At 38.0% G+C, this 19,590-nt stretch overlaps 1 protein-coding gene and 1 long non-coding RNA gene across 6 annotated transcripts; one reads left to right on the top strand and one right to left on the bottom strand.

The window, feature by feature from the left end:
* The first annotated feature begins 2,266 nt into the window (after positions 1 to 2,266).
* On the top strand, positions 2,267 to 19,422 carry LOC125250232 (GRAM domain-containing protein 2B). 4 transcript variants are annotated; one of them, XM_048162730.1, is made up of 14 exons: positions 2,564 to 2,651; positions 9,605 to 9,687; positions 10,328 to 10,465; positions 11,152 to 11,209; positions 11,617 to 11,689; positions 11,813 to 11,916; positions 13,052 to 13,150; positions 14,108 to 14,179; positions 14,257 to 14,316; positions 14,419 to 14,509; positions 14,635 to 14,706; positions 14,886 to 14,967; positions 17,484 to 17,591; positions 18,963 to 19,422. In XM_048162730.1, the coding sequence occupies exons 2-14, from the start codon at positions 9,683 to 9,685 to the stop codon at positions 18,976 to 18,978; spliced, it is 978 nt and encodes a 325-aa protein (XP_048018687.1). In that variant the 5' UTR covers positions 2,564 to 2,651; positions 9,605 to 9,682; the 3' UTR covers positions 18,979 to 19,422. The 4 variants fall into 4 exon arrangements, with proteins under 4 accessions (XP_048018685.1, XP_048018684.1, XP_048018687.1 ...); XM_048162728.1 differs by lacking the exon at positions 9,605 to 9,687 and having other exon boundaries at positions 2,267 to 2,651; positions 14,904 to 14,967; XM_048162727.1 differs by lacking the exon at positions 9,605 to 9,687 and having other exon boundaries at positions 2,348 to 2,651.
* Positions 10,339 to 12,378, bottom strand: LOC125250234. Of its 2 annotated transcripts, none has more exons than XR_007180755.1 (3): positions 12,252 to 12,378; positions 11,848 to 11,943; positions 10,339 to 10,473 (listed from the first exon to the last, which is right to left on the bottom strand). It is a non-coding gene; the product is annotated as an uncharacterized LOC125250234 (long non-coding RNA). The 2 variants fall into 2 exon arrangements; XR_007180754.1 differs by having other exon boundaries at positions 11,848 to 11,946; positions 12,252 to 12,377.
* Positions 19,423 to 19,590: the final 168 nt, after the last annotated feature.

The following is a 19,590-nucleotide window of genomic DNA, read 5'->3' as shown; positions in this document are numbered from 1 at the left end:
GTTCTTCACACTAAGAAAAAAAGGTTATTTTAAGAACTGATCACTGAAAGGTGTGTGTGTGTGTGTGTGTGTGTGTGTGTGTGTGTGTGTGTGTGTGTGTGTGTGTGTGTGTGCGCAGGTGTGTGAGATGCTCTAATGTGTCTCAGAGGGGGTGAGGTTGTGTAACGTGACACACACACACACACACACAGAATGAGCTTCATCTGGAGCAACTATTGAAGAAATCTGAGTCTGTATCTTCAGAACCGCCTGCTCGTTGTTCTCAATGCATTGTGTTTTTCAGGTGTGTGACTGTCTTGCTTTATTATTTCACTGATTTGCTTCACGTTTGTTAGAGTAACAACTTTAAACAGTCTTATTTCCAGTATCTGATATGAGTTTGTCAGGGCTGATATCTACAGAACGGAGCTACGTATGGCTAAAGGGATAGTTCACCCTAAAATGAAAATTAAGTCATCATTTACTCACCCTGGTGTTGTTCTAATACCGTACGCCCTTCTTTCTTTTATGGACCAAAAAAGGAGAACTTCACGCTCGCGCTCGTCCATATAATGGCAGTGAATAGCAGCATCAAGCTTTAAAAAAAGACGCAAAAGTATCACAGAATGATCCCATGCGACACATGTCGTATATTCCACGTGTTCTGGGGGTTTACAATAGGGTTAGGTGAAAAATATACCTGAAATTTAATGTATTATTTAATTAATCTTTGACCTTGGCCATTGTGCATTCTGATAAAGGATTAGTTCACTTTTAAATTAAATTTTCCTGATAATTTACTCTCCTCCATGTCATCCAATATGTTCATGTTCTTGTCTTTCATGTCAGTTGAAAAGAAATGAAGGTTTTTGATGAAAACATTCCAGGATTTTTCTCCATATAGTGGACTTCACTGGCCTCCAAACGGTTGAAGGTCCAAATGTCAGTTTCAGTGCAGCTTCAAAGAGCTTTAAACAATACCAGACGAGGAATAAGAGTCTAATCTAGAGAAACAATTGGCCATTTTCGCAAAAAATACAACTGTATATGCTTTATAAACACAAATTAACGGCTTGTACATGCTTCCGCTTTCCGTATTCCTCAAAACGCTTACGCTGTATGTCCTACACCTTCCCTATTCTACTTACGGAAAAAAACAAAACTGGCACCGCGTTCGTTCCGTAAGTAGAATAGAAAGCGGAAGCAAGCCGTTAATTTGTGTTTATAAAGCATATACAGTTGTATTTTTTTCTGAAAATGACCGATGGTTTCTCTAGATAAGACTCTTATTCCTCGTCTGGTGTCGTTTAAAGCTCTTTGAAGCTGCACTGAAACTGTAATTTTGACCTTCAACCATTTGAGCTCTATTGAAGTCCACTATAAGGAGAAAAATCCTGGAATGTTTTCATCAAAAACCTTCATTTCTTTTGAAATGAACATCTTGGATGACATGGGGGTGAGTAAATTATCATGAAAATTTAATTTAAAAGTGGACTAATCCTTTAATTTTGTGAATTAGTATGTTTCATCAATGCACAAAGAAATATAGACTGTCGTCAGCGTCACTGTGAAAACTAAAGCCATGCTTCCTAATGGTCCTAGTACTGAGCCCTGTGGTACTCCATACTTCATGAAATCTTTGACCTTGGCCATTGTGCATTCTGTTAATTTTGTGAATTGGTACGTTTCGTCAGGGTGCGAAGAAATATAGAGCTGAGTGTCATCAGCGTAATTAACGTAATGCTTCCTAATGATTTCTCATGTACAGGGTGAAAAGCAACTGAGCCCTGTGGTACTCCATACTGAAATTGTGATCGATACAAGTGAGTGTGTGTGTGTGTGTGTGTGTGTGTGTGTGTGTGTGTGTACTAGTTGTCCTCATTAATGGAACATGAAGTAATTTTGACATCTGTAGAGGAACATTTTGTTTGTTTCCGTGTAACATCCTGTCTCCTAATGTAGCTGTATTTGTTTTTGAAGACGGGACGGTTGTGTCCCTGATATCTCACGTGTGGCTAGGGTTAGGGGGAAATAATAATCATAATGTCATCTGATGGATCAGCAGAAAGAATGAAAATATAAAATGCATGAATTTATAAGTGAGTCTCATGTTCTCTTCGTCTGTCTGATACTTTCTCTTTCTTCATCTGCAGTGACTGTGAATTCCTGAGAGATCATCGTTTCATCATCATCTCACCGTCTCTCTTGTGTCTGATAGCATCTGTTTTTATCTAGACGTGATGAGTTTGTGTTTGTGTAACACCTGATCCGTGCAGGTGTGGCCACAGTTGTGTGCTTTTGAAGTGGGTGTGGCCTCACTGGGGCCAGTGGGCGGGGCAAACCAACCCACATGTTGACTGAAGCTGCTGCTAATTCAGTGCTTTAGATGAAGTTTCTGGTTAATATCACATATAATGGTCTAGAGGCAACGCTGACATAACCAAACAAATATGTACAGTTACTTGACATTGCAAGATTTTCCAGGTTTCAGACGCAGCCATGGTAACGACTGGTGGGGCGTGGCTGAGTCTTGAAGTGGGTGTGGCATCAGGTGGGCACATATAATGCACAGATCTGCAGGCAGCCGCTCGATTGAAACACATCTGAATCTCACACTGTGGCATAATGGGAAGTAAAAGAGCAAACAGGAGATTTTCTCTGGACAGCTCAGGGTGAGTGTTTCTGTTGGGATGAGTTTATACAGGGATAAATCTTCTAATCTTCAGGAGGGTTCATCTGCAACACATAATAACACAAAATGTTTTTCCTGGTTATATAAACGTTAAGAAGACATTCCGTTTGATCATTTTGCAAACAGTGTGGGAATGTTTCTTTTGAATGTTCTCTGAACAAGTGGCAACATTAAAAAAATGTTACATTTAAAAAAAAATGTTTAAAAAGAAAGAACATCCAAATAAATGTTGCAGGAATAAAACAAAGTTGAATGATGTAAATCCCATTTTTGTGCTAACGTTTTGAGAACATTATTAAAGACCAGGTAACTTCTAACGTTCTGTGTTGCATTGGTCATAACTTTGAGAGAACCATGCAACAACGTTAGCCAAAATTCTGAGAACGTTCCCTGTTAGTTGTGTGTGTATATATATATATATATGTGTGTGTGTGTGTGTGTGTATATATGTATGTATGTATAGTATATACTCTACTTTTTTAAAAGTTTGGGGCCAGTAAAATTTGTATTCAACAAGGCTCCATTAAATTGTTCAAACATAGTAAAGACATTTATAATGTTAAAGAATATTTATGCAGCAAAATGCTGAAAATGCAGAACAGGAATAAATGAGATTTTACAATATTATTTACATTACAAAATGCAATTTACAGTGTAAATATACCAAATTTGCAGTAATAATAGTGTAATAATACAGTACATATGTGTAGGTAAAAGGGAATATGCAAAAGATAAGGAATAAAGGGGTAACAACCTGGAAAACTGGAAAATATTTACACTGTAATTGTTTTGGAACTGAGGGGTCCTTATTATAATATGACATGATATGTATTATGCTAAACAACAATTGTTTGGGAGAAATTCGTTGTACTTGGTGTACGGTTCTGTCATGACAACTCTCTGAGGGTTTGGCATGGTAATATACAGTACAGTCCAAAAGTTTGGACTGACTAAGATTTTTAATGTTTTTAAAAGAAGTTTCGTCTGCTCACCAAGGCTACATTTATTTAATTAAAAATACAGTAAAAAACAGTAATATTGTGAAATATTATTACAATTTAAAATAACTGTGTACTATTTAAATATATTTGACAAAGGAATTTATTCCTGTGATGCAAAGCTGAATTTTCAGCATCGTTACTCCAGTCTTCAGTGTCACATGATCCTTCAGAAATCATTCTAATATGATGATTTGCTGCTCAATAAACATTTATGATTATTTTCAACGTTGAAAACAGTTGTGTACTTTATTTTTCAGGATTCCTTGATGAATATAAAGTTCAAAAGAACAGCATTTATCTGAAATACAAAGCTTCTGTAGCATTGTACACTACCGTTCAAAAGTTTGGGGTCAGTAAGAGTTTTTATTTTTATTTTTTTTGAGAAGAATTTAAAGAAATGAATACTTTTATTCAGCAAGGATGCATTAAATCAATCAAAAGTGGCAGTAAAGACATTTATAATGTTACAAAAGATTAGATTTCAGATAAACACTGTTCTTTTGAACTTTCTATTCATCAAATAATCCTGAAAAAAAATATTGTACACAAATATTTTGTACAATTGTACACATTAAATGTTTCTTGAGCAGCAGATCAGCATATTAGAATGATTTCTGAAGGATCATGTGACACTGAAGACTGGAGTAATGATGCTGAAAATTCAGCTTTGCATCACAGGAATAAATTACTTTGTGAAATATATTCAAATAGAAAACAGTTATTTTAAATTGTAATAATATTTCACAATATTACTGTTTTTACTGTATTTTTAATTAAATAAATGTAGCCTTGGTGAGCAGAAGAGACTTCTTTTAAAAACATTAAAAATCTTAGTGGTTCCAAACTTTTGGACTGTACTGTATATGACAGTGTTAATGTGTTTGGTCTTGGCGAATAGATCTGCCATGCTGTTGATTAAAGGTGGGGTATCCATTTTTTCATCTACACCGTTTGGAAGTTAGTCGGACGATACCAACAACAAACGTCTAACCAGTCAGCATTAGGGGGCGTATGACAGTCGTTGGAGACAGAACGAGCAAGAGGGAGATTTGGAAAAAAAAAATGCAGAGAGAAATGATGAGAGACAATACAAAAGAGCACTGGAATGAAAGTTTATGACTGGGCAAGTGCTTTAGGACCTGTGTCTATCCCAGCACAGGATAGAGCTAAGTGGAAGGTCTGAAAACAGACGCGGAGGCTGCTTTGAACCCACTTTTCATGTGAGGGTTTGAGTGTCATGATTGTCTGGGGCTGCTGTGCGGTTTGCGACGAACAACTCTTGTTTGTATTTACTCCTGTGTACTGTACATTCATTTTTTGTGCTTCCTTGTCATTCGATTATCAACTGCACTTTATTTTTCATGATGTATTTTGTTGAGCGTCAGTTGTGATACACAGACACCAACTCTCAAATTGCGTGTGTAACAGTGGCTAGATAGTGAGAGTTGCGCAGGTAAATCACTGCACACTGATGACCGCTAGAGAATGCGGTGTTTAGCGTCATTAATAGTGCGCTCGTCTCGCATGCCAGGAGCGGACAGGCCAGGGTTCGAGACCGACTCAGAGCAGGGTGTTTAGGATTGGAGAATTAGTTTTGGAGGCGGAGTAATGAAGAGATGGGTGGGTTTGTTTGGGTTGATTTTAAATATCAACAATGTCCAACAGCGTTGTTGAAAAAATGGATACCCCACCTTTAAAGATGCTGCTGCTGCTGTTAATTAAAGCTGCTGTTGCTATAATTGCTGCTGCTGTGGATTAAAACTGCTGCTGCTATAATTTCTGCTGCTGTTGATTATAAAGCTGCTGCTGTTCATTATAGCTGCTGCTGCTGTTGTTGATTAAAGTTGCTGCTATTATTGCTGCTGCTGTTGATTATAAAGCTGCTGCTGTTCATTATAGCTGCTGCTGCTGTTGTTGATTAAAGTTGCTGCTATTATTGCTGCTGCTGTTGATTATAATTGCTCCTGATGCTGTTGCTGCTGCTAATTAAAGCTGCTGCTGCTGTAATTGCTGCTGCTGATGATTATAGCTGCTGCTTCTGTTGTAATTGCTGCTGCTGTTGATTATAGTTGCTCCTGATGCTGTTGCTGCTGCTAATTAAAGCTGCTGCTTCTATAATTGCTGCTGATTAAAGCTGCTGCTGCTTTCGATTAAAGCTGCTGCTGCTATAATTGCTGCTGTTGATTATAGCTGCTGCTTCTGTTGTAATTGCTGCTGCTGTTGATTATAGCTGCTGCTTCTGTTGCTGCTTCTAATTAATGCTGATGCTTCCATAATTGCTGCTGCTATAATTGCTGCTGCTGTTCATTATAACTGCTGCTGTTGATTATAGCTGCTGCTGATGCTGTTGATTAAATATGCTGCTGCTGCTGTAATTGCTGCTGCTGTTATTGCTGCTGCTGATGCTGTTGATTAAATATGCTGCTGCTGTTCATTATAGCTGCTGCTGCTGTTGATTAAAGCTGCTGCTGATGCTGTTATTGCTGCTGCTGTTAATTAAAGCTGCTGTTGCTATAATTGCTGCTGCTGTGGATTATAGCTGCTGCTGTTGTTTAAAGCTGCTGCTGCTATAATTTCTGCTGCTGTTGATTATAAAGCTGCTGCTGTTCATTATAGCTGCTGCTGCTGTTGTTGATTATAGTTGCTCCTGATGCTGTTGCTGCTGCTAATTAAAGCTGCTGCTGCTTTCAATTAAAGCTGCTGCTATAATTGCTGCTGTTGATTGTAGCTGCTGCTTCTGTTGCTGCTTCTAATTAAAGCTGATGCTTCTATAATTGCTGCTGCAAGTACAAAACCTGTTACTGCAATACACACACACCACACTGCTGTGAGCAAACGACATGCTGCTGCTGTACAAGCATACATAAATTACCCCGTAGCAGATCTAAACAGGTGAGAGCTGGGGAAGGTGGAGAGTTTCTGAAAGCATGCTGCAAAATGCTACACCAAATGACAGCATTTGAAGGTTGAGCAGCGAGCTCATTGGCTGTACCCTATAGAGAATGATGTGATTGCAAGCAGATTGGGTTAAGTACAGCCTGCGCCATCTAGAGTTTCATGACAAAACTGTGTATTTATTTTAAATTGTAATAATATTTCACTGTTTTTACCATATTTTTGATCAAATAAATGCGGCCTTGGTGAGACTTTCAAAAACATAAAAATCTTAATTATTCCTAACTTTTTGAACCACAGTGTGTGTGTGTGTGAGTGTGTGTGTCTGTGTATTATACAACCCGAATTCCGGAAATGTTGGGGACGTTTTTTTTTAAATTCGAATAAAATGTAAACTAAAAGACTTTCAAATCACATGAGCCAATATTTTATTCACAATAGAACACAGATAACATAAATGTTTAAACTGAGAAATTTTACACTTTTATCCACTAAATGAGCTCATTTCAAATTTGATGCCTGCTACAGGTCTCAAAAAAGTTGGCACGGGGGCAACAAATGGCTGAAAAAGCAAGACATTTTGAAAAGATTCAGCTGGGAGAACATCTAGCTACTAATTAAGTTAATTGATTTCAGGTCTGTAACATTATCAGCTATAAAAGGGATGTCTTAGAGAGGCAGAGTCTCTCAGAAGTAAAGATGGGCAGAGGCTCTCCAATCTGTGAAAAAGTGCGTAAAAAGATTGCGGAAAACAATGTTCCTCAACGTCAAATTTCAACATCTACAGTGCATAACATCATCAAAAAATTCAGAGAAACTGGAGAAATCTCTGTGCATAAGGGACAAGGCCGAAGACGTTTATTGGATGCCCGTGGTCTTCGGGCCCTCAGACGACACTGCATCACTCATCGGCATGATTGTGTCAATTACATTACTAAATGGGCCCAGGAATACTTCCAGAAACCACTGTCGGTAAACACAATCCGCCGCGCCATCTGCAGATGCCATCTAAACCACTGTCGGTAAACACAATCCGCCGTGCCATCTGCAGATGCCATCTAAACCACTGTCGGTAAACACAATCCGCCGTGCCATCTGCAGATGCCAACTAAACCACTGTCGGTAAACACAATCCGCCGTGCCATCTGCAGATGCCAACTAAACCACTGTCGGTAAACACAATCCGCCGCGCCATCTGCAGATGCCATCTAAACCACTGTCGGTAAACACAATCCGCCGCGCCATCTGCAGATGCCAACTAAACCACTGTCAGTAAACACAATCCGCCGCGCCATCTGCAGATGCCATCTAAACCACTGTCAGTAAACACAATCCGCCGCGCCATCTGCAGATGCCAACTAAACCACTGTCAGTAAACACAATCCGCCGTGCCATCTGCAGATGCCAACTAAAGCTCTATCATGCAAAAAGGAAGCCATGTGTGAACATGGTCCAGAAGCGCCGTTGTGTCCTGTGGGCCGAGGCTCATTTAAAATGGACTGTTTCAAAGTGGAAAAGTGTTCTATGGTCAGACGAGTTCAAATTTGACATTATTGTTGGAAATCATGGACGCCGTGTCCTCCGGGCTAAAGAGGAGGGAGACATTCCAGCGTGTTATCAGCGTTCAGTTCAAAAGCCAGCATCTCTGATGGTATGGGGGTGCATAAGTGCATACGGTATGGGCAGCTTGCATGTTTTGGAAGGCACTATGAATGCTGAAAGGTATATAAAGGTTTTAGAGCAACATATGCTCGTCTCCAGACGACGTCTATTTCAGGGAAGGCCTTGTGTATTTCAGCAGGACAATGCAAAACCACATACTGCAGCTATTACAACAGCATGGCTTCATCGTAAAAGAGTCCAGGTGCTGAATTGACCTGCCTGCAGTCCAGATCTTTCACCTATAGAGAAAAATACATCAAAGATGACCACGAACTCTTCAGCAGCTGGAAACCTATATCAGGCAAGAATGGGAACAAATTCCAACACCAAAACTCCAGAAACTCATAACCTTGATGCCCAAATGTCTTCAAACTTTTGAAAAGAAGAGGACATGCTACACCATGGAAAACATGCTCCAACTATTTTGAGACCTGTAGCAGGCATCACATTTGAAATGACCTCATTTAGTGGATAAAAGTGTAAAATTTCTCAGTTTAAACATTTATGTTATCTGTGAATAAAATATTGGCTCATGTGATTTGAAAGTCTTTTAGTTTCATTTTATTCAAATTTAAAAAAAAAAAAAAACTTTCCGGAATTCGGGTTGTAGTAAATTTCACACACTGCAGTAACTGAAAGTGCTTTACACAGACAAAAAGAACATGTGCTTGTGTATACAAACTCAACCCAACTTCATTTTTAACATAGTAAAATCATTACGCTCAGTAAAAGACGAGCCCTCTGGCTACATTACACATTCACACGTCACATTACCCAGTTACATTTCTCAGTGTCACTGGCAGCAGTTCAGCAGCATTCATGTATTAACACGTCTGTTTTGGGTCACAGCTGCTGATTTGAAGAGCAACGTATTTTTGTTTTGCATGAATAGGGTGCTTTTTTGAAGCATTATTATTATTATTATTAAGAAGCTTAAATCCCAGAACAAGCTTATCATATGTATTTCAACATATGATGGTCAACATGTTCTGAATGTAAAGCTTCTTCACTGATCATTTGCTGAAGAGTTCTATAAGAATTAAACTTCATACCTGTTTCTTATTTATGTACCACATTTTCAAACAGTGAAGCCTATTTTTATTATCCAACATATTTTAGGATTGTGTAAATAATTGTAAATATTAATAATCAGATCATTTATTTGAAGCTGCAGTTTTAAACACGGTTGCTCAAGTGCATTGTTTTCTTCATCTGCTGTCCGTGTTCACGTTGTCTTTGTGCTGTTTGCATGAGTGAACGCAGGCGTGTTAATCGAGTTTCCATAGAGGCTCATTAGACTGGATCAGAGCAGAAACCAGTTCAGCAAGTGTCAGTGACTTCGGTCTAATCCTTTTCTATTCACGTATGACTTTAGAGAAGCTGTGGTTTAGTGTCGTCTCAGTCGAGCTGATGGAGGTGAGATGTTGTCAGTGAGTTTCTCTGGAGACAGTGTATGAGGTAATGTAGAAACTCAGAAGTTTATGTATTTCTTGTTAAAGCTTGTTAAAACCTGCTCTGGCTCTTAAAGCAAACATGTTTCATTTGGGATTTCATTTCATTCCACTAAATAACTTTGTTTGATCACCGCTACGGTTTCGTCTTTGATGGTAAATACAGAATTCTAATCAACTTTGGCTTGTGAAATTTGTCATTTGTCATCCATTTGCATTCTGAACTTGTTTGTCACTTTTTTTTATTATTATTTAGTAAAGCCTCTGAATTTAGTGACAAAAGACTTATTTCAGAAACAGTAACAAACTATACTAATTGTATGCCATTAGTGACAGTATAATGACTGAAATTATCACCTTGTAAATATTACCTTATTTGATTCACATTAAGTGAACTTTCTGGAATTTCTTGAACGCTGCTGATATCAAACGTCAGATATCAAACAAATGTGAAAGTGTTTTCAGCATTTCACTTTCATTTTTACACATGTGATGTGTGACGGGCACTAACTCTCACTGCGTAGTAACATAAACCATCTGTGAAATGATGTCCTGCTTCACTGTAACAGGGGAAAATGTGCAGTTGTGGATGATTGTGTCATATTTAGGAGCGTATGTGAGTGTAGATGTTTGTGGATGTGCTTCAGATATCAGCTGGAGATCGGTGGAATCACAGCCAAGCCCAAGAGCAGCATGTTGAGAAGGTCTTCAGACAGCAGAAGCTTTCAGAATCCAGATGAGACGCATCCGGAGCTCCTGGAGCACAACGGCAGCGTCATACGCAGGTGATCATCTGAACGTTCAAACAATTACACTATGACTGGTGAAAAATCTCAAAGTTATGAACAAACATTTAAGGATTAGTTCACTTTTAATTAAACTTTTCCTGATAATTGACTCACCTCCATGTCATCCAAGATGTTCAGGTCTTTCTCTCTTCAGTCGAAAAGAAATGAAGGTTTTTGATGAAAACTTTCCAGGATTTTTCTCCATATAGTGGACTTCAATGGGCACCAAACGGTTGAAGGTCAAAATTACAGTTTCAGTGCAGCTTCAAAGAGCTTTAAACGACACCAGACGAGGAATAAGGGTCTTATCTAGAGAAACCATCGGTCATTTTCTTAAAAAAAATACAACTGTATATGCTCCTTTGAAGCTGTACTGAAACTGTAATTTTGACCTTCAACTGTTTGGTGCCCATTGAAGTCCACTATATGGAGAAAAATCCTGGAAAGTTTTCATCAAAAACCTTCATTTCTTTTCGACTGAAGAAAGAAAGACATGAACATCTTGGATGACATGGGGGTGAGTAAATTATCAGGAAAATTTAATTTGAAAGTGAACTAATCCTTTAACACTAACCCAACACTTTTACAATCCTAACCATCTAAGTGACCCTGATCTTGTTCATTGGTTTCTATATGATTATTACGGTGTTTATGTGACTGTGTCCTGATCTTCTGTCTATCAGATCCATGATAATCGAGGAGGAGGGTTTGAATCGGCCTGACGGATCCGGTTCTCATAATGTGAGTTTATTCTTCATCACTGAATCTCTTCGTGAAAATCTCCAGAGTTACATCAACTCTGCTCAGAGCACATATGGTCCCTCTCTAAATAGTGTTAAAGTAACAGTAAAGCAGAGTTAAAGTTAATGAGATAATTAAGCAATTAATTAAGTGATGATTGCGCATTAGTGATGAACACCTGCTGTTAACAAGCAGAATCACTGAAGAAAAGAGAAACACAAGAACTACAACTGACTTCAGTCACAGCCTTATTAATTGCTTAATTATCTAATTTTTAACTCTGCTTCAGTGTTACTTTAACAATATTTAGAGAGGGACCATATGTACTCTGAGCAGAGTTGATTTAACTCTGGAGATTTTACTGTGCATGAACCTGATTGTCTTATCGTTCTGTTCTTTTGCTCTAGAGTTTCAAGAACCACAACAAAACCTTCCACAAACTCTTCCCTGAGATTCCAGAGACAGAGGATTTGGAACATGGTGAGTGTCTCGCTCACATCTCAGTTCCTGCTTCTCAAATGTGTCAGAAGAGATCTCAACATTGCCAAATTAAAAAAAGATGTCACGCTTTGAAACAATCTGATTTCATGTGTCCTGTCTCAGTGTTCTCCTGCGCTCTGCATAAGGAGGTAATTTACCATGGTAAGATGTACGTGTCCCATCACCACATCTGCTTCCACTCGTCTGTGTTGCTGAAGGAAACCAAGGTGAGACGAATCTGAGCCCTCAAACATCTTCTAAAGAACAGTTACAGCTTGTAAAAGACAGAAAACCTGCATATATATTTATATTCTATGAATGTTAAGTTATGAAAACATTAATTCTGAATGTTATCTGAAAGTTCAAAACATCCAGTTTTTTAAAGTTTTTCTTGGTAATGTGAACATTAAAGGGGCTATGTAGAATCCAGAAACCTTGTTATTAGCGACACCTGTGGCCGTTAAGTGAACTGAAGAGACTGAACGCGATTCATGACCACGATATACTCACTGCCAAGTTCTCTTTTGTTCTTTGATTAGAAGTAAAAATAAGTTTGAAATACCTTTGCAGTAATACTGATAGCGAACATCCCGACGCCGTCCACGCTGTTGAGAGCGACGGTTAGATGAATATTTGAATTCCGCGCGCTTTTCTCTCAATAACAAAACAAACACAACAAAAATGACAGCGGTGAGAAAACAGCCGTTTATCGTATCGATGTGGATATGTTTGCACGAGCTTTGCGATTCACTGGCATCATGTCGACAGATGAGGTAATTAAAATTACACTGTTATGATAGTTTGATTATAAAGTTGAGACTTTATAGACCATATAGATCTGGTTTTGTGAGAGTATAGTTTGAATTAATTCATTTTCTTTCGGCGTAATTATTCGTTTCATGTCATTGAACGGAAGATAGGCTCTCGGGAGCGTAATCGTCACATCCTTTTGATTTTCCCGGCAAAAACGACCCGATTCCTTCACATAAAAATCGGTCACAGGCTTTCATAAACAAGGAAGTCGGGGAAGGTCTTGTTTTTTAAATGCTGTTTACACATTGGCAATGAAAAAGTGATTAATAAATGAAAATTCTTACATATAGACCCTTTAAAGGAACATCATTATTCTTCAAATATTATGGGAACGTTACTTTTTTAAATGTTATCTTAACATTCTCAAACAAGTAGTAATATTTAGGAAACATTAGACGAACATCTAATGAATGATGTATAAATAATATTTTTGTGCTAACATTTTGAAAACATTATTAAACACCAGATAACTTTGAATGAACGTTCTGCTAATGTTGAGAGAACGTTTCCTGCTCAGACAGACGTGTGAATGTGTTTGTGTTGCTGTAGGTGATGATCCACGTGTCCAGCATTCAAACTATAAAGAAGAAACACACAGCTAAGATCGTTCCCAATGCGATCGCTGTCATCACCAACGACGGACACAAGGTATCAAAGATCACATGACTGACTTACCTCTTTAGTCGTTTCCCAATCACATATTTTAGTAATAATCACAAATTAGGTACAATTCAAAAAGCACTTACAATTCATTCTATGAAAACTGTTTGAAATTGGACATTGCATTACTATAGAAAAACTTTTAGCTGCTCAGATTTTGTGATATCAACTTCAAATTTGGGACAAAATTTGATTAGATATATGGCTTTGATTTTTATAGCAGTTAATTAACCCTTCGCAAAGACCCGCCCCCTTTAGTTACCGTTGCTTTGTCCGACAAGCCATGGCGCTGTCACGCCACACGCAGTGTAAAATACATCACGTAGCAAAGAGAAAGCTTTCAAATTGTGTAATTTTTTAATAAATTCGAACAATAAAATAGTTTTGTGGCTCTTTAATGTGTCGTGACAGATCGCTGTAGCGCTTCAGCTCAAGCGGCTCGTGAACCGATCATCTCTTCCTACTAGTTCATTTATAGCATCAAATAAACATGAATGAACATCAGAAGGTATGTTGTTTAAAACGATGTAAATACACACCATTTTTCAAGTTTTTCAAGTTCAAGTCCACCGAGGTTAATCTTCTAACTCCTGACTGCTTTGTCGGACAAAATGGCGGATTCTGCATTATGACTGGTTAGATCGCCTGTCAATCAAACTCCCGGCGAAGGGTCAATTGTTTTGTAAAATATATATTTTGTATAAAATAAAAAATGTTTAGCACAGTTAATTTATGACTTTTTAAGGAAACGTTTTCACTTCTTCTTTAAAAATAGACCAACCTTAGGTCTGTATTCCATGAATTACAACCATTTAAGTTCAGATCTGCTCAAAAAGACTGGCAACAGGTTAATATCAAGCACAAAAACAGATTCACTAGTATCTGTTGACATGTTGCTACTGATCACAGCTCTGTTTCCTTCTGATGTTCCTGTTTGTGTTTCAGTACCTGTTCGTGTCTTTGCGGAATCGAGAATCGTGTTTCAAGCTGCTCCTGTCGCTCTGTCCACAACTGCAGGTTTGTGCTTCACTTCTAAAATGATTTTTAAGTGTGTTTCGTCAATCTAAAGTGAGACTCGCTCTGTTTGCTGTTAGACTGAGACCATCAGCAGGAAATCCTCCACAGAAAACACTCCTGATATGGAATTTGACAGAGTAAGAATGAACTGAACTGTTTTTTTCCCTGAACGACTCTTTCCTGCTCTTGTGTTTGCATGCGTTTACTCATTTAATAACGTTTGTCGCATCCTCTGATAGATCTCCAGCCATTCGAGTATAGAGGAGAATCATGAGAATCACATGATTCCTTTGAACGAAGAGACTCTCAGCGACTCTCTAACGCTCCACGGTGAGTCTGATTGAATCTGTAACACGTGTTCACACTCAACTTGACTCTATGTGTTAATCAGTTAATTGTTTTATATGAAATGAAGAATCAAGACTATAAAATGATTATTATTGTGTTAACCGCAGCAATTCGAAGTACCTCGACGCCACACGACAACACCCGCAGAAACAGCAACACGCCAGAGCAACACAACACAGGTGAACGTTTGTACATTTACACGCTGACAGCTGATTTATTGCTGGTTTAAGTTTGTTGGATCAACCATCTAGAACCGGAGCAGATTCATTCAGTCTGCTCTAGTGGTTGTATGATTACGATTCCAAGCGTTTGAATGTTAGTGTAAAGCATTCATGATGTTGACGTGTTCTCTAACTAGTGGTCTCCTGGGTAACAGAGAAGGTCAGAGCGTCCAACGACAGGCGGAGCCTCAACAAACTCCTGCTCTTCTATCTGATCCTGTGAGTATGAAGTGTTATTACCCATCATTCAGTGCAAATCAGCCTTGAGACAATGAAGAATCAGACACGACCTCTGAAGTGCCTCTCCTACAGAAACATTCAAACAGAATGAAATGAATGCTTTGACGTTTGGAAAATGAAATAAAGAGAATAAAAGATGCGACACCTGTTCAGATCGCTGTGAGATCTCAGTGAGACGGCATGCGGTCGATCCGGACAGTGAATGTGATAATCTGATGTTCAGAGGCTGATGGTCACACAGATAGACCTGAACGTCATCACAGCACATACACTACTGTTCGAACGTTTGGAATAATTCAGATTTTTTTTTTAAACAAGTCTCTTCTGCTCACCAATGCTGCATTTATTTAGTCAAAAATACAGTAAAAACTGTGAAATAATATATCTGCGAGCAGCAATTATCAGGGTTTGAGCACTTTAAGGCCTTTAAGCGCATGCATAAAAAGGTCGCGATTTCGTATTTTGTTTTTGACCCTCTAAACTTACCGTTGGACAGGCAAAACTTGATGATATTAAGTTGTTTTAGCTCAAACACATAATTACAATAAGGTAGGCCATTAAAAAGTACAGTTTACTCAGAATTCATAATTAATGTAAAGAAATGACACATGTTTAAGTAATACAAACTCAGTTTGTTTGAGTAGACACTACTGATTGGACTTAAAAACTCAATTACAATAAGAAAGGACAAGAAAAAGTTCAGCTTAATCAGAATTAACAAGTAATATCAATAAATTAGACACATTTAAGTAATATGTACTCAATCTCTTTGAGTTGAATCAAAATCTGGGTTTACACCTACAATTTACAGCAAATACAGGCAATTTATCATTGGAAATATATTGTTAATAAAGCTTTTTAACAGTCCAAATCTAGGACTAGTTTGCCCAAGTTGGTTTTTGAAATAATCTTCAATATTTATCGAATGATTCGATGGACAGCGGCGGTCCTAGAATGAGGAGTTCCACCGTGGGTGTGTGTGAAAAACTGCATGATACACCATTCTTTACACACGTGAAAAACACAAAGGTGCCCTCTTGTGGCCAATTTCTTTGCATTTCTTACAGGCCTAGTAAGTTTTGTTCCGATCGGCCTCTGTTAATCTTGTCTGATAGCTGCTTAAACTTCAGTGGCCGATGGTGGACATGTTTTTTGAGATACTTCAATGTCCTCATAGACAGTCATTACACCATGGACAAAGACACTACATGCCAATTTTCAAGTAAATCGGACTAACGGTGAAGTAGTGATAGCCATTTTTCATGTTTTTTTCCTGTTATAGCGCCACCAAGTGGCTAGTCACTACACTCTTTTTCACACGACCGCAGAATGAGCTCTTACACAGGTGTGCCAATTTTGGTGAAAATATTTTATTACGTTCACAAGTTATAGCCATTTTAGTAAAAGTGGCTCCGCCCACTTAGAACGTTTTGGCGGCCCTTAGCGACCGCGAATCGGAATTTCAACTTTTTTTGAATAATTATTTAAAATCAGACTCCAAAGAATCTCGCTGCACGGGTTTGATTCCGATTGAGTCAAAAACCTATTACTAGTTCGCAAAAGTATGTTTTTAAAAAAATCCAAAACGGATGAAAATTTTGCAGAATCGCGTCATTCGCGCGAATCGTGCCACAAGGATGTCTATTTGCGTCTTTGCATTGACTTAACATGTAAATCACTCGTGCTTAATTCGCGTCTGGTGTGAACGCACCATAACAGGAGTTACGAGCTATCTTGTACTTTTTACCGCAGTAGCGCCCCCGTCAGGCCAATCGTGGCGGGCCTTGGTGACGTTGTACACGGTGTGAGTACTACCAGCCCTCAAAGTTTCAATTTGCTCTGCCCGATCACTTCTAGGGGAAAGTGCTGATCTTTGGAAATTTAACAATTACAATAGAGTTTCAGCGATACACGCTTGAACTCTGAACTATTGCAATTTAAAGGGCCTTTATGTAGAATTCAGAAACCCTTATTATTAGCGACACCTGTGGCCGTTAAGTGAACTGCAGCAGCACTAGTCTCATCAAAGCTGAACTTTCAGTCTTCAGTGTCACATGATCTTTCAGAAATCATTCTAATATGATGATTTGCTGCTCAAGAAACATTTATGATTAATATCAATGTTGAAAACAATTAATATTTTTGTGTTAACTGTCATACATTTTATTTTTCAGGATTCTTTGATGAACTTTCAGCATTTATTTGAAATAGAATCTTTTGTAACATTATAAATGCATTTGCTGTCACTTTTGATCAATTTAATGTGTCCTTGATGAATAAAAGTATTAATATGAAACGTTCTAAGAACGTTCCCATTAAGTTATGAAAACATTATTTCTGAATGTTCTCTGAACGTCCAGTTTTTTAAATGTTTGATGCTGAGGTTTGATAATCATAGCCTGAGCTGATGCCATATTTGAGTGTTTGAATGTTTGATTGTGACTGTGATCATCTGATAAACGCTCATGATTGTTTATGTGTGTGTGTGTTTGTAGTGCGGTTCTTCTCCTGTTGTCGTCGGGTTACATCGGATTGCGGATCGTGGCGCTGGAGGAGCAGCTGAGCATTCTGGGATCGCTGCCGGAGTTCGCACAGCAGAAGGAGTGAGTTCATCTAAATAACAACCTCTCCGATCCTCTAATCTGATTGGTCGATCACTCAGTAAATCTTCCTAAAAGGGGGTTTCACAACATTCTTAAATCAAGATACATTTACTGGAGAAGCAAAATGACTGAAGATATTAACTCTCGTTTAATGAAAAAATGAAGTGAGTTTGTGTTTAAAACAAGAACAAATATCTGCCAAATATGGAGTCAGAAAAATAATCTTGTTTTCTCTTTGAATGAAGTGTATTTTTCTGACTCCATTGGCAGATATTTGTTCCTGTTTTAAACACAAACTCACTTCATTTTAAGTAATTTCTCATTAAAAAGACTTAATATCTTCAGTCGTTTTCTTGTATCTTGATTTAAGAATGTTTGTACTGGAAAACAGGACAAAAATACTAAATATGAGTGGTGTCGGTTCAACATCTGAGATGTTTCTTTCAGGTCTCAGATGAGGGAGATGTAACAAAATGATCTCATTGCTTTGTTTTTGCTTTTTTTGGGAGTTTTTGTGTAACAGGAACTTTCTAGAGAACAAATAAAAGACACGTCAACCGCCAGAACCGGTTGATTTGATGACACGTGAGAAGCACATTTCTGCCGTTATCTGATGAATCTGCTCGCAGGCTTCAGACGCTCTGAACTTTAACACACTTTCAGTCTTTCAGTCGCCCATCGAAAAAAAAAATCTATTAGACGTTCATTCTGAACCCAAGACAACTTTCACTTTCTATATTCTGTGTGTAAAAGGAGTTTAAATCACCTTCCAATTCCAATTCAGTTTCAGTTTAAAGTATTTTATTGGCACCCCTAGAATTTTGAATGAGTAAAATATCTCTGAAGTATATTCCCATTCATATTTACATTTTTAGCACAACAGGGTGATTATGAACAGGAAATTGTCCAGCCATGACTTCCTGTTCCACAGGAGTATAAACATGAGGAAACACAAAGGCCAAATTCCCATAATCATTCAAGAATGTAGTTCTGATGTGAGCAAAAGATTGTTGAGCTTCACAATATAGAAAGTGACTGTAAGAAAATAGCTAAAGCATTGAAAATCCCCATTTCCACTATCAGGGCAATAATTAAGAAGTTCCGACCAGGACTGGCTTCTATGGTCAGATGAAACTAAAAAAAGAGCTTTTTGGCAGCAAACCCACCAGATGGGTTTGGTGCACACATGGATAAAAAGTACATCATGGATTCGATCAAAGACTAACAGATAAAAAATCAAAACCTGACTGCTTCTGCTAGAAATCCAATAATGGGCTGAATACATTTTGGTGTATATATATATTTTTATTCATTACGTAGTACATTTTTTAAATAAAAATTGGCATATATTTATATATACCTCTTCCGCAGGCACCAGGAAAGATAAGCGCAGCAGGAGATTGATGAATGAGAGGAGAATCTGTGAGTTTCATCCTTCTGAATGAGGAAAGATTCACGGATAAACACTTACGGAGTCTGAATCCCGAGCAGCAGACGAGACCTGCGCTCCTCCTGACCTCACCAACACTTCACTTCCTCATCTATACCGTCATTTATGATACTGTCAGATTAAGATCTGATGGTTTCAGTGTGTTTACAGAAGAACATTCAGTCTTGAGATCAGTGCTCAAGTGAATTCAAACCGGTCAATATTCAGATTATTAACGCAGGCTGTTTTTGATCTGTCTTCTTGCTTTTCTTGATTACATTATATGTTTGTAGTGTTTTTATTTAACATTAATATTGTTATTATTGTTGATTTTATTGATTCTAACACAAAAAATAATTTATTTTGAGACATGTAAAAGCAATAAAGTATATTTCTGAGGAGTGTGTTGAGAGTGTGTTCTTTGGGGCATGTGACACTGATGATGACATCCATGCTGCATCTCATAAACCTTTACGGAATATTAATATAATGTATCACAACAGCATTATCATCATTATTTGATGCTCAGTTAATTCAGTTTGTTCCTGTAGTTTCTATATGCTCGTGAAT

The sequence above is a fragment of the Megalobrama amblycephala genome, linkage group LG17 (genome assembly GCF_018812025.1).
Source record: "Megalobrama amblycephala isolate DHTTF-2021 linkage group LG17, ASM1881202v1, whole genome shotgun sequence".
In the NCBI taxonomy this organism is placed as follows: Eukaryota; Metazoa; Chordata; class Actinopteri; order Cypriniformes; family Xenocyprididae; genus Megalobrama; species Megalobrama amblycephala.
This window is presented reverse-complemented; position numbering and strand designations above follow the sequence as displayed.

Coding starts and splice junctions, on each gene's coding strand:
- LOC125250232 (XM_048162727.1), top strand. CDS start 2,605: ATGGGAAGTAAAAGAGCAAACAGGAGATTTTCTCTGGACAGCTCAGG. Junction 11,917..13,051: donor TGTTGCTGAAGGAAACCAAG/GTGAGACGAATC, acceptor GTGTTGCTGTAG/GTGATGATCCACGTGTCCAG. Junction 14,968..17,483: donor CTGCTCTTCTATCTGATCCT/GTGAGTATGAAG, acceptor GTGTGTTTGTAG/TGCGGTTCTTCTCCTGTTGT.